The 18,623-nt window shown below is 40.4% G+C and overlaps 1 protein-coding gene across 1 annotated transcript in view; it reads left to right on the top strand.

Moving 5' to 3' along the window:
- LOC101172023 (leucine-rich repeat and immunoglobulin-like domain-containing nogo receptor-interacting protein 3) overlaps positions 1–12,336 on the top strand; it is a 43,873-nt gene extending 31,537 nt beyond the window's left edge. Inside the window, exons 2-4 of the mRNA XM_011486706.2 lie at positions 3,947–4,556; positions 7,035–7,778; positions 8,198–12,336. Of these exons, the coding sequence (XP_011485008.1) occupies positions 4,002–4,556; positions 7,035–7,778; positions 8,198–8,767 (1,869 nt within the window). The 5' untranslated portion in view covers positions 3,947–4,001 and the 3' untranslated portion in view covers positions 8,768–12,336. The remainder of the gene's footprint in view (positions 1–3,946; positions 4,557–7,034; positions 7,779–8,197) is intronic.
- The last annotated feature ends 6,287 nt before the right edge of the window (positions 12,337–18,623 follow it).

The raw sequence follows: 18,623 nt of genomic DNA, 5'->3' as shown, positions 1-18,623 counted from the left end.
TGCGGCGAAAACAACTCCTATTTTTAAAGAAATTGTGTGCCAAAGGTAATATTTGATCATATTTATGGATATAGTTTATTCTGAAAGGCTTAAGAAAAGCTTGATGGAGGCCATTTAAACTAATCAGTTTGTGGCTGTGCCGAGGTGATTGATCTGACAGTGGTCTCTTCTTCTGCATTGTTGGGTCTGCTCTGTTAAAATCTAACAGATTCTATCGAGGGTTTCGGTCAGCTGAGTTTGCTGGTTAGTTCTTCACAAACACTGCCATGGTTATTAAACCAGGGATTGGTGCTTTTGTGTGTGCAGGTACCACATCTAGCTGAAAAAGGAAACCAGTACAAAGCTGGCGGGTAAAGAGGACCATTGTTAAGGATTCTTAATTCTCTCTGATAAAAGTTATGAAGTGTATAATGATAAATCATGGAATAACATGGTTATGGTAGAACAGGGGTGAGATTATATAAATTCGCTTCCTTCCACTCCCTTTCAAGCAATATTTAATTTCATGTCTAATTATCCCAAGGTTGACACGTCTTTGTATGAATGTATAACTGCTGATTGTATTGTTTTTGTGTGTTATTCTTACTTGATTGCTTGAAATATATATTTATTTACAACACCTTCAGGGTACCAAATAGCCTCACAATAAATGGAAGACAGAAAATATTTAAAATTAGGCAAATTAAGAATAAAATAAAAACAGCATAAAGTTACAAAAAGCAGTCAGCAATAAAATGCATAAAAAATGCAATAAAAAAACAAATAAAAGAAAGTAAAATGCTTTTGACTACTGAGCATTAAAAGTCGTTCTATAAAGGTAAGTTTTTATTTGGCAGTTAAAGCCTGTAAGGTCAGATATCATGCCCAGTTCTGCAGGAATGTTATTCCATAACTGACGGCCGGCAATGGAGAAAGCACAATCAACCCAGTGTTTATCGTGACCTGGAAGCAGATATTGATTAGCAGACCTTAAAACTCTATTTTCCTTTCTGTTTTACTTCTAAATGATGTGCTTGAATGCAGCACACTGTGAACAACAAGCTTCTATAGCTATTTTCTTTGGTTTCTTAATATCTTATGCAAAGTATCAGTGATCAACTTTTGGAGAACTTTTAGATCTGCAGACAAACCTTTGGAAACCTCTTAAAAACCTTTATTTAATTTTTAATGTTAAAACTTGGTGTTTGTGATATTTAACATATAACAATATACGCATTTTTATGACCATAAAAATCTAATTTTGAAAATTCAATTTTCAGATAAGCAAACATTTATAATGATCCTGTATTCACGATCTCACTTTTGAAACTGAACTAATAAGACTTTGATGATTTTGTGATCCACTGAGATGAACCCATATTGTGAATAGAGCTGATCTGGTTTTTGTATGGATTGATAAATGAAAACCACATTATGCTACAAAGTTTTTAAACAAAAACAACCCTGAAGTAAACTGCACCAACTTTCAGCGCCTGGGGGACCAAACTGTATCTCTCTGACCCGCAGGATGCGGTCCAGATGGGTCGTGGAGGCAGCATCCATCACTCCACTTATAAGCACAGAGCTGCACAAACAAATTAGGGCTACAACATTTAGAGCACTGAAGAATAAAGTGCATAATATAGATTATGTAAATATAATGCATATTGATATTAATATTCCAACCCATTAACTGAGAATGCTGGTTCAGCTTTTCTGCTCATTTCCTGCAAACATTTTTGATTCAACCTTTTCAATATGGTTTACTAAAAGGGGGCATTTGAGTAGGTCTACTCAAACCATAAACCGCAACCTCATAAGCACTGAAATGATAATCGAGATTAGAAAAGAGAAAATAACCCTTTATTTTTCTTACAATGAGGACATTTCCATGTTGGAGTATTACAATTAGAGTTGAAGAACAGGATTATGTATGTACAGCTAAAAAACACAAGATGCATCACATTCTTACAATCTTACACAGATTAAATAGGGCATTGCACCACGGTTCAGAAGTTACAATAAGGCTTTTTTGGGAACCCTTAACAATGTTTGCAATAAATGTTGCTGGAAAGGCATCATGTCACAAAATATGAGCTAGAAATTGAATATTTAAAGTCATTTTAAAATCTGGATTATAAAAATCTGTACATGACTTTGATCCAGCCAACCTTCTACACATAAAAAATGTCTCACTATGTAAAAACAGTTTAACTCTAGTTAGAAATTATCAATATGTACAGTTCTTTTTTTTGTGTTTTATTGAATACATTTTTCAATTCAAGCTAAATATTTGACTTCGTCACAAAAAATGTAAAAAAAATCTCACCTGAGGGTGATGCTGCATGAAATGAGAAATCTTAAATGCTGACATTAGGATTTATTTTTCCTGCAGAACATTTTTATTTTTCTATTTAAGATGTTTATTATTAAATGAAAAAAAACAATTGAGGTTAAACAAAATAGACAAATGTTTGCATAGAAAAAGACAGAAGACATTCCTGTGTTTTTCAATGGTTGGTTTCATCCTTTGAGTGGACATTTTTTTCAGTAGAAAAATGGGGCTCTCATGTCTCTCACATCCTCTCTTGGGCTGTATTCCTCAGAGATGCTGAGGTTTTCTCCTCTGTTGTTGTGGTCATGATGAGCTGCTGTCAGCTGACAGCGCCTACGTTGCCGTTGAGAAGTGGGTCAGTTTGTGCAGCAGCCTGCGCAGCATCCCTTCTGTGTCAGGGTTTTGTCTCAGTGAGAGGAAACACTGAGCCAGATTTCAAACAGACACTGTCTCCGTAAACAGACGAGGCTTAGGAGATGAGACCATACCTCTGGTGTTGGATGGTCATGTTTGAACGTTTCTGAGGAATATGTGCAGGATTTGTCGGCCACAAGTCGAATGGTATTTTAAAAACAGCTGCACCTGCTTTGATGCCCCTTATGCCAGCTGGCAAGAGTTAGAGATGATGCGCTGTTCAAAAAGCTGGCTCTTTAATCTAACTTACGAGAAAAGGCATTCTGAGTCCAAACATGCAGCCGGGAGACACAAAGGTATTTTTTAACCATTTTTCTTGCCCTTCTGAGTGTTGCCCATTCAGCACAAACGAACCCATATTTTATTCATCTGTTTGGCTGTGTCTCCTTTCACTGCCAGCATCAGAGTGCATTTTAACATGATACTCCCAAGTGATGATTAATATATTCTCTTCCATTTCCTCTCTGAAAGATACAAGCAACCCTGTTGGGATTTTCTTGAGCTTACAAACAATTTATCAAGGGTCTTAAGTATAAAAATTTCGATTTCATTGAACTACATGGAGATGCGGGGCAGTCCTTCAGATCCAGCATCAGGTGGTGGATGTGCTGACAGTGAGTGGAAAAGAGAACCAGCAGCTCGAAGGGAATTCAAACTACAGGTGATTCATTTCATCTTTATGCTGGAAGGACCAAACAGTTTCTAATTCATGCTGCCAAGCCCACACATGCATCCATCAAATTATACCCCAGCACATGACATGATGTCACTGTGATGCGCTTCTCCTCACATGTGATGCTGAAGGGCTGCCGAGGAAATCAGCCTGCTGTGATATAATATTTATTGTCTGTCAAAATGGAGCAGCAGCCATAGATCTGCATAGAGAGCAGAAGCGATGCAAGATGTATGAATTCTGCTCAGGCAGGAGGCTTCCTCACAAGACACTCCAATTTCTCAACTGAAGCCATAGATACATTGGTAAATTAGACAAATTGTCATGAACATTCAAGAGCGATCACGGGGTCTGTGATAGGTTCTGACTAGTTATACTTCATGGTGGGTCATGGTGTGTTTTCTATTTTCTCAGCTTTCATCAGGTTCTATGTAGAGGGAATGAAGATCATTTACAAGTTGAATGAACTTGAAGGCTGAAGGGCTTTAAATTGCTCTTTTTTCCATTTCAAGTTTGTTAAATTATCCCTCTGTCTTGTCTTGCAGGAGTCTGGTGCACTGACCCTGCCTTCAACAGGCGAGGAGTCAGAGGACCAGGGTCATGACTGGCTTTTCTGGCCCTGGTCAGTGTGCCTTAGTGCCATGGCTGAGGGTGTGGAGATGGGTTCTGGCCACCTCACTGGTCGCTGGGATTACCCTGACTCTACCAGGGAACAGCCAGGCCTGTCCTCCACGGTGTGAGTGCTCAGCTCAGCTGAGGTCAGTGTCATGCCAGCGGCGGCGGCTCGTCAACATCCCTGAGGGCATTCCCACCGAGACAAGGCTTCTGGACCTCAGCAGAAACCGGCTTCGCTGGGTGCAGGCGGGTGACCTGTCACCATATCCACGGCTGGAGGAGGTGGACCTCAGTGAGAATCTCATCGCCACCTTAGAGCCCAACGCCTTCTCAGCCCTTCAGAATCTTAAAGTGCTAAAGCTTAGGGGAAACCAGCTGAAGTTAGTGCCCATGGGAGCCTTTGCCAAATTAGGAAACCTGACCAGCCTTGACCTGAGTGAAAACAAGATGGTGATTTTGCTAGACTACACCTTCCAGGATCTGAGGAACCTGAAACACCTGGAAGTTGGAGACAACGATTTGGTTTACATTTCTCACAAGGTAAGCTTGGCTGCATCAAATACAACAGAAAGTAAAGTCAAAGCCTGTTAGACTTTTATGTTAAAATACTTTGGAAGACTCTGTATGAATTTGTAGGAAGTACATTAAAATTTTAAACTTTTGTTTGGTTCAAAATTCTAAAATGTATGGCGCTTGCATCACTTCCTGGAGTGCTTCGGCTCTAATGCTACATTCACGTCTGGCATCTGTCACGCATTCAAAAATGCGCTTTTAACATTCGATATTCGCAATGCACTGTCACTACCCGACATTCACAAATAAACCTGCAGTTGGAAGAAGCTTGGTGTTAAATGTCGAGGCGGTGCAAATCTCGCAAATCATGCTTTTTCTTTTACAGCTCTATTCTGAAATATGACTGACTTGGTGTCATAGAATTCCAGACGGGCATAAACTGCTATTACCGGTATTAATTTCTCCTTCATATCAATTTTCAAGTAGTTGGCACTTCTGTGAATTAAAAAGAATGCTATCCATACGTCATCACCAAATTTGATAGATAGATAGATAGATAGATAGATAGATAGATAGATAGATAGATAGATAGATAGATAGATAGATAGATAGATAGATAGATAGATAGATAGATAGATAGATAGATAGATAGATAGATAGATAGATAGATAGATAGATAGATAGATAGATAGATAGATAGATAGATAGATAGATAGATAGATAGATAGATAGATAGATAGATAGAATTTATTCCAGACTCATGGTCCAATCAGTTAAAAAGACCACACAGACCCACTACATTAAAGAATACAGTGTCAATAATACACAAGTTGAGGTACAGTATATAATTTTATACACAAATTTTATACTCAAATATATATTTGAGTCCCTGACTGGTCAAAGTTCACCTGGTTTCACTTTTAACAAGCGTTCAATGGCTGCGTTTTTTTGTAAGCAGAGGCTGAAGACGTACTTAAAAAGTTGCGTAGCGTGAGAGTTTTAAACCCAGAAGCCCGAAACACACATATATGCACACTTACATAAACTTTTCATTGGAATTTGCCACCTAAACGTGCATTGCTGAGGTAACATTTATACTGAAACCTTTTAACCATAACTTTCATTTTCTGAAGGACCAGAGTTTGCTTTTTTGGTCAATGCCATATTTCCATGACCTCTTACCATCTCCCAAGCACCAAATGTTGCAGCTCCTCTAATGACCACTAGTCCAGTGTTTATATATATCTATGGCAGGGGTCGGGAACCTTTTTGGCCGAGAGAGCCATAAACGCCACATATTTTGAAATGTAATTTCGAAAGAGCCATACAACAATGTAGTGTCCCTTTCCCACACTGAGGCACGGAAACCCTACCCTTTTTTAAAGTTCTTTATTCTGGTTACTGCAGACCGCAACAAACGCCGTACAATTAATTCAGCAACTCCTGAATCTCTCCCGCTGAGACGAGAGCACTTCTCCCAACTTTATTCCCCTGCTCCCGCTCCAGCCCTCCCATTTTCCTTATTCGGCCCATAGCTGAACCCCATTGGTCCAAATTACCTAACAACAGGCTGAGCGACAGAACTGAGAGCCAATCAGATCTCTGCTTGATGCGCTCATTGAACTCCAGAACTTTTAACGCGGCCCAACAGCCAAGTTAAACTCAGTCCGCGACAATATGTTTAAAACTAATTATACAAGTGAATGTGTGCTTTGATGTAATTTCAACATTTTTAAAGTACAATAAGTCTGTGGATTCTTTTTTATAACATTGTTATGCTGTTGCTAATAAATGATGAGTATTTCTCGTGGTGGTTTTGCTGATGGTTTAGTCCGGTTGATACGTGGTGAGTTTCTGCTTCACGCAGGCGTTGAGACTTTAAACGTGATCGTAGGTCTGAATGTTCTGTAGATGTGAGACAGACTGCTCACATGCAGACGCGGAGCCAAACACACACTCACACGCTGCAGTGAGTGACGGGAAGCGGGTTTTACGTTTTTACAATCCCTGCGCGATTCACCTGCTGCCTGTCCCCACAACCCCCCACCCTCTGCTTTCTTCCTCAGACGTCCTGTCCCCGCAACTGCGCGCTCTTTCTCAGAGACGGGAGCGCGCAGTTTTAGGCATGGCAATTCACAGGTTTCCGGGTGGTACAAACTCTGTGAAATAATAGATAATAGTAAACTGAAAGTGCTGGCGCAGATTTTTCTCTCCAAGCACCACCACTACTGCGCGCCTCTTGCATCGCATCGCGCCCGAGAAGGACTGGTCTAATGAAATAAAAGTATAACTAAAGATTTGTCTGCGAGCCACATGTGACCATCAAAAGAGCCATATATGGCTCGCGAGCCATAGGTTCCCGACCCCTGATCTATGGCTTTCAGACCTGTCAAATGAAGTTGACTACCTGACATAAACAACTCTGCTGTGGAGCAGACAACCTAGTGAGAAAGCACCATTAAATGTTAAATCCAAATAATCTATTTTTCTCTTTCTGATCTTCAGGCTTTCTCAGGATTGCTGGGACTGGAGGATCTCACAATAGAACGCTGTAACCTGACATCCATTTCTGGCCAGACGTTGTCCTATCTCCGCAGTCTGGTCACTCTTCACCTTCGTCACCTCAGCATCATTGCCCTGGAGGACCAGAATTTTCGAAAGCTCTACAGCCTACGGGGTCTGGAAATTGATCACTGGCCATATCTTGAGTACATCTCCCCTCTCAGTTTTCAGGGTCTGGATCTCCACTGGCTGTCCATCACAAACACTAACATCACATCCGTACCATCTTCCTCTTTCAAGAATATGGTGCATCTCACCCACCTCAATCTTTCTTACAATCCCATCACCACATTAGAACCTTGGGCCTTCAAGGACTTGTTGAGGTTGAAAGAGCTCATCATGGTAAGCACAGGGTTGGTGACTGTCGGGCCCCATGCCCTCGGCGGCCTCAGGCAGATACGGGTGCTCAACTTCTCCTCCAACGACCTGCAGACGCTGGAAGAGAGCTCCTTCCACTCTGTCAACAGTCTGGAGACCCTCAGAGTGGACGAGAACCCCCTGCTGTGTGACTGCCGTCTGTTGTGGATCCTGCAAAGGCGCAAGACCCTCAACTTTGACGGCAGGGTGCCGGTGTGTGCAGGGCCAGTGGAGGTGCAGGGGGTCAGCCTCAGCGCCTTCACTGACTCTGCACTGTTCGATCACTTTACATGCCAGAAACCTAGAATACGCAACCGTAAGATGCAGAAGGTAATGAGAATTTATGCTTTTATTGATTATAATTCAAGTTACTTTACTTAGGATGGCAAGACATTAAGAATTCCTGTAATATATTGTAATACATTATGGTTACCTTTTTTAACCCTTTTACAACAGAGCTTTAGCTCCAGTGTTGACATTCTCTTGACCGTAACTCTGTAACTCTTCAACCGTTCATGCAATTAATGCCATTTCAGTGGATTCTGAAGCAAAGAAAAGCAGCCTTGTGTTGATATTCAACACTGTGCAACACTGCATTTTTCTCTGCATCAGAATCAGCTGATTCACGTTGATCAGGTAAACAATCAAATAGTATGCGTTATTTAGGTGTTGCCGGCAACATCTCCAGTGTTAAAGGGTTGAATAGCTTTGTTCATTTATTCACCCTCTCCCCGTCCTTCATCTTCCAGGTGGTTGCTAATGAAGGCCAGGCTGTGAGTTTTTTGTGTCGAGCTGACGGAGAACCCACGCCAGCGATCGTCTGGATTTCACCACAACGCAGACGGATAACATCCAAGACTCCAGGTCGCATCACTGTTCTCCCGAGTGGGACCCTGGAGATCCGTTTTGCCAAACTCACTGACACAGGAACATACATTTGCATCGCCAGTAACGCTGGCGGCAACGACACTTACTTTGCCACTCTCACAGTGCACGGGCAGCCGATGGACGCCGCCTCTGCCTTCTTTCTTAACCGCTCGATGTACAGCGGAGAGTTTTTCAACGACACAAATATGAACAGCACACGGGTTTTCCTGAAGTTCACCTTGGACCTAACAACCATCTTGGTCTCCACAGCGATGGGCTGCATCACCTTCCTGGGAGTTGTCCTCTTCTGTTTCCTGCTGTTGTTTGTGTGGAGCCGGGGGCGGGGCCAACGCAGGAACAACTTCACAGTGGAGTACTCCTTCCGGAAATCTGAACCCACAACCGGGAGCTCTTCAGGAGGGACACGGAAGTTTAACATGAAAATGATATGAAACAACGCAGCCAGGGGTCCCTCAGGGGAGGCATGAACACGTTCCACACGCGTGTTTAATGCATGCAAACACACACAGCCACTGTCTCACAAAGAAGTTTGAAAACACTATAGAAGCTTTTCCAATCTCAAATGAGCATCTCACTTCTTGGGGGGGAGCTAAGTTGGTATCCCTGGTTCCTCCGCACCATATTTTTCTTCATCAGCTTAAAGTTAAAATAGTTTTTTACTTATAATGTCCGAAAAAATGAGTTGTAAATTTAAACTACTGATTGGAACGCTTTAAAAAAAACAAAGGTAATGGAGTGTGTTACATTAAAAAGAAACTTTAATTTAGTTTGCATGAATATTTCTACTTTAAAGAGATTTTTTTTTCTGAAGGGTTTGATTATAGGCCTCAAATTAGAACAAAGCATGCAGAGTTCTAACATTTACTATACAGTAACGACAGTTAAGCTGAATTCATGGGTTCAGTTCTCTCATTGACATCATTTTCCAATGTCCATCAAAGATGGAAAATAAAAGCACGCTGTTTTCTCTTTGTGAGATCTTGCCATGGCACTAGCTGTGTGAGTTTGGGACGAGCGCACTGACCGAGAAGGACTGTGGCTGCCTGTGGCCCGGACAGGTTGCTTACCCTGCTGCCACAGGCTGCCACGTTCAGCATGGCTGCCAACACAGAGGAGACGAAAGAGCTGTGGGCAGAACGCCGCTGCAAAGTTCCCTCTCTATCAGCAGACATCATTGGGACTTTTTTCCATAGAGAGTCAAACCTGCCGGCTTTCTACTCCTTCAGCTCTTGTCTCTTAGGTTGGGGCTAACCTGACCTCACCAGGGCTGCCCGGGGGGAGCAGCTTGGAGAGTTGGGTCTGACTCAGAGACAGAAATTGGGCCCACAGTCCACACTGAAGAGTTCACATGACAAATACCTTTTTACCTGTAGCTCAAGAGCAGCACCTTTTCTCAGGAAGAGTGGAAAAACTTGCCCAGTGGGTCTTGTTATACAAACCTACTATATTTAAAGAAAAAATATTCCAGCAATACTATAAATACAGCCATAAACAAATGTTTTTTCTCCAAGATGATTCCTAAACATGAGAGAAAAAGAAAGAAAACTCATTATTTGGTTATAGTTTTTTTTACAGAAGTGTCTACATGATTCATAAAATCACTTCCTGAACTCCTTATCTTCATGTGTATTTTCAACCCGCAGCACACAAGGACAGGAAATGGCATAAATGAATTTTTTTTCAAGAAAACCACCACAGAAACTTCAGTGTGATGCTGGCTGCCCTCTCTCTGCCTCTGACACGGCCAGTGCGCGAATGTCTCTGCCCCCCCTAGCCCAGTGCATCCCCCCCCTCTATCCACCTCCCCAAACACCCCCACTGGGTCCTCCTTTGGGAGGGGTCCCTGGCTGGAGACAGGTTTCAAATGTAAATGAAGTCATGTTAACCCTACCCACACCATGTGCGTCGTACAGTGGAGAGTAGTACTGTGGTTTTTATGGTTAAAAAATAATGAAAAGTTTCTTTGGGGTTTCTTCTTGTTTGTCCTTTTTTTGTGTTTTTTCAGTTTTTGTTCTCCGTGACCTTTTTGGTTGTTTACTGTTTTACAGTTCCTAGTCCTCCATATTGGTTGGTTTCTGTTCTCAACTCCATAGAAAGCACACTGCTGATCCAGTTTATTACGAAATGAGCCCAGATTAAACGATGGAAAATGGAAGTAACCCAAAGGTGGGTAAGTAATTATGACAGGAAATCAATATTTCAGTTGGCAATGATATAGAAATAAAACAAATCTTCTTATCAGAGCTGGATTCAGTCAGAAAAACTATAGACTTGTTGAATTCAAAAACAAAAGCTAGTTATTATTTCATCAATAATAACTTTTCTTTGGGTGCAGAGCTGCTTTAAAAAAAATCTGTGAAAGGTCCTGTTTAATCAGTTAACAGGTTAAAATTGGTTTAAAAGAAAGTTACTTTGAAAATCTCTTATTTGTGGCTATCCTCTGTTACACCACCAACAACTTTGTTGTTGCTTGTGTATTAATAACCGTAAATGTGAAGCTATCAACACACCACCCTCAGGCAGTAACTTCTAACGAAAAATCTATGTAAATGCGCATAAATGTGTGATTCCCATGGCGCATACATACATACTGGATGCATGGCCATTCAACAAGTGTTGCAAATAAAATCAAAGCTTCAAGCTACCCCTCCCCTTCCTCCCCCCTCTACGAACTATGGCCACGTCATTCCTGCCCACCTCTACGCAGCACAGTCGCTCTAAACGCCCACCTTTGATAAAGTCAAAGCTCCTTCTGCTAACTATGTTAATTATGCTAATGAGGCTAAAAGTGCTAGCATTGCGATCAGCATCATCAACTGACTCAGAAAAACACATTGCTTAAGAAGCTAATTATGCTAAGTATGCCAGTTATGCTAATGTGGCTAAAAGTGCTAGCTAAGAAATCAGAATCATCAACTCACTCAGACAAACACATTGCTTAAGATAATCATATTGGTAATATGTTACGTTAATAGGAAATCCACTTTTTCTTCAACACGCGGGTTTTCTGTTAATTTGATCTCCATAGCAACCATTTTATGTTTTGGTCGCCTGGGGACAACGAAAAGATCAACGTAAGTTCAGACGAATCAGAAAAAGTACACTTTTGAATGTCCTTAGCAACAGAAGTTTATTGCTAACCTGGATCACATTCCTTTCATGTCCATATCCAGTGTTTTTCAATGTGTTCAGTTCTAGCCATGGATCTATACATTCAATTTTCACTGTATTCCATTGAAAGATATGGGAGTTATAACAGTGCGCCACTTTTGCTAGCTTGCGACAATTGATACAATTCTTGATAAAAATCCCAAGGACAAGTTTACCATTGTATTCAGTAGTAAAGGTACTTTTTTTTGAAAATCCAAGATGGTTGCCTTTTTTATCAAAGGTCGATGAAACTCCAGAAGTGATTGTAGACTTACGCTAGCAACATGTGCGTGAAATTTTGAAAACGGCTTAAAGAAAAGTTAATTTTTCCATATTGTTTAAAAACGCACAAATTGTGAAACCGCCAAACCATGATGATTTCAAAACTTCGTTTGGATATGCCTGACAAGGTGTTATCAGTTTCGTTAGTTAGTTTAGTTGATTCTTAAAAGAAAATTCTGAATATTTTTTTTTAGCCGAGTCGACACTTTTTTTGCAACAGTTTTTTGTGTACTACGCCCACATTCTTTAACAGTTTTGTCGTATGTTACATTGTTTTGTTCAGCGTGGGCCAGGGAATCGCATGTTTAATTTTCATGACATTCCGATGAAAAACTGTATGAGCTAGCTAAGATCGCAACGGTTGCAGTTCACCACGGACGCGCCGTTCAAAATCTACAACTTTTAAATCCAACGTTTTGTCCACAGTAACTAACCATGGATGCCCGAGAAGTTACGAGACGATCGCTAAAAATCCCTAGGACGAATTTTCTGGATGTAAAAGTGATTTTTTTTTAAAATGCAAGATGGCAGCCTTTTCCCAAGGTCAAAGGTCAAAGGTCAACGACACTTCTGTGGTATTTGTAGACTGGAGCTGGCAGCAAGTGTATGCAATATTGTGAAAACCGCTCAAACAAAAGTGTCGTTTTCCCATATTGTGAAAAACACAAAAGTGACCAATCTTCAGAGTTCGCCAAGCCGTGGGTCGTGTGGCTGTCCCATAATGATTTCAAAACTTTTTTGGGATATCCCCAACACGCGTATGCTGGTTTCGTGACTGTATTTTGGAATAATATTTGTTGGACCCATAAGTGATTTTTGGCCCATTAATTTTCTTTACGGGATTGCTTGCCGTGATGTCATCGTCTTCAGGGGGGGTGACGTTGACTTTGTGGGAAATTCATTTGCAATTTATCTTAGGTGTGTGCACATTTTGGTGACTTTTTGAGTATGCGGCAGGGGTCAAATTTTCGCTGAAAGGCGCCGAAATCTTTCCAACTACGAAAACAACATGGTCCTTGCAGTCGGGGACTCAGATTTGGTAGTGACGCGGTGAAACCCAGTAAATTCAGAGCAGTAATGGTTTATCTGGTAAACCTAGACAGGATTATGAACCTGACGACATCTGTATTTTTCAAATACAAATAAACCAAGACCACTCTTACTGACATGATGGTAATTCATATTCGCCATTGCAAGGACGCTAACCGAACCGTTTTCGTTTTGTGCCCAAATTGCGAGATTTGCACCGCCTCGACATTTTGCACCAAGTCTCTTCCAGCTATACGTGACTGACATGCAGAAATGGAAAAAAAGCCCCTCCTTAGTCCAGTATGAACACTATGGTCTTAACTCACGTTCTTGAACAGGGGCCCTGTGTGTTCATAGCTTGATGGATAAAATCAGCAAAAAACAAAAAAAAGCAACAAGTTTTGATGCAAATCCATATAAAATGCTTATTGAAGAATGCATTTCAAAATATTATCCATTTCTTCTGAACAATCCTGAAACTATATTAGTAATGTAGTTATGAGTCAACATTATTGAGTAAAGTGCACAGATAAACAGATAAAATTCTCAAGGAATAAACACTGTACATTTAGATGAAATTAAACGTCAAATTATGTCAAAGTCTATATAAGTACGGTAAGTCTATATAAGAAAGCAAATGTTTTCTGTTGATTCCACAGTTTTGGTATCTGGCAGAGCAAAAGCTCGGACCGCTCAGATCTTTCCTTTGGTTTTAGGTCAACAACAGTTCAAGAGTGTGCAGCTGCAGTTGGTAAGCTGATCTGAGTGACTGCCAAAGAATGCTAGAGGGGCTCGAACAGGGAAGCTCCAATTTAAAAGGATGTTCAATATTAATCCTACAAGGTGCAGGCATTTATGGAAAAGGCTGACTACAAAACGCTATAATTGTAAATTATAATTTGGCAAAAAAAATATTTTAAATTGGGAAAAAGGAAGGTATTAGTTGAATCAATTCATTTAAAGCTGTATGTAAACTGTATAATTTAATAAAAAAGTTGGTTAATCCTTTCTGTTTGTAACCAGAATTTGATCAAATTGCTCCACACGTGGAGAAAAAACTCTTCCAAAATGCTAACTCCTCTCAGTCCCTTGTCAGGGATGATGGGACAGCAGCTCCTGTGTTGGGATGAATAACTGAGCAGCTGTTAATTATTTATGAGACTAAATGAATAGAGATGAAAAAAATGGCCTAGTTTTGAATGCTTACATTACCGATGTCTACTAGTTTGGGCACTTTGGCCTTGTGGTGTTGAGAACAGGAAGTGGCCTTCATGGATGTCTTTTTTTGTCCCCGCAGCATCCCTTCTGTGCTTCCATCCCCTGGTATTTTTCAGTGGAAACTCTAGGTTTAGAACACAGTGAGAATGTCTGTGGTGATTTTTGATGGTGTTGTTGTGTAAACATCATTCAGAGATGTGAGAATAGATGAGTGTGTTTCATTTTGTTTCCTAATCTTCTCTATCATTGTCCTCCCTTTCTCTTGCCTGCCTCCTTAGCAGCCCTCTCTGTCTTTGTTCACAGTATTAGGCTGGATTCTGGTTGTGTGGTAGTAGACACATGTTCTGTGTGGTCGGTGAGTCTGTGACGTAGTGATTCGTTGCTCCTCGTGATGCCACCAAACACGAAGTAGTGACAAAAGAAGAAAGGGGTGACCCAGGTTCCCTTCAAAAATTCAAAAAAAAAAGAGGAAAAAATCAACAAGTAAACAAAACCTCCCATTTAACACCTTCTTCATTCCTTTAAAAAAAACTGTCTTGAACTTTGCCACTCTGCACAGTGTTGGGTTTTTTTTTTCTCTGGATGTGAAAACCCATGCACTATATTGTATGTATTTTCTAATAATGATGTTGTCACACTTAAAGTTGAAACGGGGTTGTTGCTGAAGCCTTGTCTCACTTTCTGCCTACTGCGGTACGCTAAATGTTCTCTGAAAACTGTCTTTGTTGATCATGATGGAAAGAAACATTGAAGCCTCAAACATCTTTGAAAGCTGGAATGGGATCAAGCTAAATCTATTTAAAAAGAAAAGTTATTTGGTTTTTATCCCCGGTTTCTTCGTTAAAGGCTGTATGTTTAAGAATTGAATTGATATTAATTATTGGACAAACATTTTGAGTAGTTTTTCAAGAAGTAATCTCACTTTGGCTGAGACGCTCTTGTGTTCATTTCTCCTGGAGGAGGCCAGATACATCCATCTCCTCAACTGACATTGAAAAATAGGCTGAGCCATCTCTTGTTCTCTCTTCAGGTTTGTCCTTGCTGTACTCTTGTCTAGAAGCCCCATTTAAGGAAGCAAAAAGCCCAACTTTGAGGACACCTTTTATAGGAAAATCTCAGATCAGGCCATTGACACCAGCCTAAAACCTTCTACTAATCTACCATGATCTATTTTAAAACTAAAGGTCTTGTTTTCATAAAGCCAAACTTATATCATTATGAAAGCTTTAGTATTGCACTTTAGACTGTATTCTTTTGGCTTTTTGTCTGTTCTGATTCTCATTAGATCTTAATAAATCAATCTCTCACTCCACATCCTGCAGCTGCTGTTTTGATTGGATTACCGTAAGTTTGAGGCGAATTATCAGAGCTCAAACGAGGTGTAATAGGATGATGGAGATGTGAATCTGGCTCATTGGGTTATTATTATTTCCATTTCCATAAGCAGTCTTTAGGAACTAAATGTCATAGAAACACAGGAGTGGAGGTAGAATCAATTTCTTTTGTCTCAGTGTACTTGTACTAGCACGTGTCAGACAGCAATAATACCTGTGTTCCTAATTTCCTCTGGCCATATTATGAGAAGGAAATGCAGATGGCTGATGGCTGACATTCAGGTAAAATGAGCACATTGCAGCGCTTTACTAAAAAAAAAATTCAAATTCTGGTCAGTTTTTTTCCTTAACACCTGGAGGACTGCAATTGTTATGTGACAACACTGCCCTCAAGTGGTCAGGATGCGTTACTGTGAGAAACTGAATGATGTGCCACTTGTTTATGGGAGAGAAATGAACCAGCATCCCTGACGAAGATTCGAAAAAGCACACTGACTGTTATCCTCAAAAGTCTGGTTCTCATATAGCCATAGTGTGAGCTCCTCTATGCGTCGGTTGGTTTCCTGTGCATCAGGTTGGGCCTCAGTCTGACCAAAAGCAACAGTTCTGATGCCGGTTTGCTGAGGATCTGTCTTCATAGAACCCAAAACGCTTCAGTTCTTTCTCTGAGCATCACTATCTGCTAAATTGGAAAAGTTGATCGACGTTCCTCGTGGTCTCAGCAGGTGAAATCTATGCATGCCTTTTGTACACACTGGCTGGGGTGGCCAAACTGTTGTGCACACTCTCACTGAGATCCAGGGGTGCCGCTAATGCTGATCGCAGAAGAGGTTGATATAGAGTACAATTACTGTTTTTTAATCTAATCCAGGTCAGATTATCGAAGGAGCATGCATCTTCTATAAGTAACGGATGATTGTATTTTTACACATCTCCATCCACAAGCAGATGTAAGATATAGTGATTGATAAGTGATTGATATTCCAAGCAAGGTAGTGGGACTGATCAATGCTTTATAGGGGCAGAATTATCAATGGCATGGTTTCATTGATTCTTTTTTTTTTCTTGAATATTCTTGATCTTGAGAAGGGAGGAGGCATTCAGGGCTCCAGCAGACCTGTGTGGCACTCATTCCTAGGTTTCCATTTTACCTTTAATGACAACTTTGTCTTTTAAAAACGAGAAGGTGCCAGATTTAATCTGCTTTCTTCAGGTCTGAGCCAATGTTGACGCTCTCTGGCCTCCTCCGCTCTTTATGGGAAGCTCTCACAGGTATTTTGCTGTATGTTTTACAGCTCAACGATACTCAAAAGAAGATGAAAAGATAAATGGAAAACTTTTAGAATATTCTAGATCAGGCACCAATCTTGTAAAAAGACTTTCTTTTTATTTTATGTTTTTGCACAATTTTTCTCTCTTAGATCAACATATGAAACCTAGGAATGAGTGCTGCATGCTCCAATCTACTAAAAGTCAATGTCAGGATGAGACTGTTTAAAAACTGATTCCCAGCTTCTTAAAAACCTTTGGCTGGATATGAAATAATGTGCTTTTTGTGCCATAATGTGTTGATCCTTGGATGTAAAGAAAAGAGACATGTAAATATTAGTTCTATTAGCCATATCATGTCATCAGATCTGTAGACATCACGTCTGGCAGAGGAAAATGACTGTTGACCTGTAAATAGTGTAGGTATAGAGATATAGAATTTAACTGCCGTTTCTTTTCTCCAGGGATCACCCAGGTTTTGCTCAGTCCCATATAGCTGCTTGATCTCAAAGGAAACGATGATAATAATGATAATGTACATGTCTATAAATCACTTCAGAGTTGTTTTTTTTTATTTCAGTGTTTTATATACTATCTGTCTTGTAAATGAATTCCTTTTTCGTCATAAAAGCATGATGTGACTACCAACTGGATCCTGTGTCCTTTCTTTTTTCTCTCTGAATCACAATCAAACTGTGTCTAAAGTTGATTTTTGATGCTGCCGTCTGGTAACATTGAATTATAAATTTAATGTTTTTTCATTATATTTAAAAAGTTAGGAGAAACAGAAGGATAGCACTAGACCATATATTTTCATCCGTTTTTTTTACTGTATTTACTATAAAAAACATATTTTAAAACTGTCAAATTATTTTCACATGAGCTTTTTTTATTTTCTTTAGTTTATTTATTTAGTTTTATTTAAACATTTAAAAAAAAATTGGGACCAGAATCCCATGACTGAGTTGACCTTTTTCAGCCAAAGACACAAGAACAAAGAAAAAAACAATTTCATCCACAATCCAGTAAATAAAGTAATAAAGCAAAGGCTTCTTTTGGACTTTATATAAAAATTCCAAAAAATATTTCAACCTTTTCATCCTTTTATCAGAAATATGTAACGAGATTAATAATAAAAATAACAAAAATATGTCCATATGCTGAATAGTAAGAATTAAATTTCTATTACAATTAGGGCTGCGCTGATAAAATCAATTAACCCATCTGAACTGAGCCAAGCTTGATAGATCATAATTCTTCTTTCTCTTTCGGCTTTTCCCATCAGGGGTCGCCACAGCGAATCATCCTTTTCCACCTCACTCTATCATGGACATCTTCTACCCTAACATTAGCCAACTTCATGTCCTCTGTTAAGACATCCATATATCTCCTCTTTGGCCGTCCTCTTGCCCTCCTGCCAGGCAGCTCCATCTCCAACATCCTTCTACCAATATATCCACTGTCCCTCCTCTGAACATGTCCAAACCATCTCAGTCTGGCTTCTCTGACTTTGTCGCTAACACAGGCAACATGAGCCGTCCCTCTGATGTACTCGTTCCTTATCCTGTCTAACCTGGTCACTCCTAAGGAGAACCTCAACATCTTCATCTCCGCTACCTCCATCTCAGCCTCTTGTCTCTGTCTCACTGCTACCGTCTCTAACCCATAGAGCAGAGCTGGTCTCACCACTGTCTTGTACACCTTTCCTTTGAGTCTTGCTGGCACTCTTCTGTCACACAACACTCCTGACACTTTCCTCCACCCGCTCCAACCTGCCTGCACTCGCCTCTTCACCTCTTTTCCACACTCCCCATCACACTGAACTGTTGACCCCAAGTACTTAAACTCCTGCACCTTCTTCACCTCAGCCCCCTGTAACCTAACGCTTCTACCTTGATCCCTCTCGTTCAGACACATGTATTCTGTCTTACTACGACTGACCTTCATGCCTCTTCTTTCCAGAGCAAACCTCCACCTCTCTAGCTGTTCCTCCACCTGCTCTCTA

The sequence above is a fragment of the Oryzias latipes genome, chromosome 17, assembly GCF_002234675.1.
Source record: "Oryzias latipes chromosome 17, ASM223467v1".
In the NCBI taxonomy this organism is placed as follows: domain Eukaryota; kingdom Metazoa; phylum Chordata; class Actinopteri; order Beloniformes; family Adrianichthyidae; genus Oryzias; species Oryzias latipes.
This window is presented reverse-complemented; position numbering and strand designations above follow the sequence as displayed.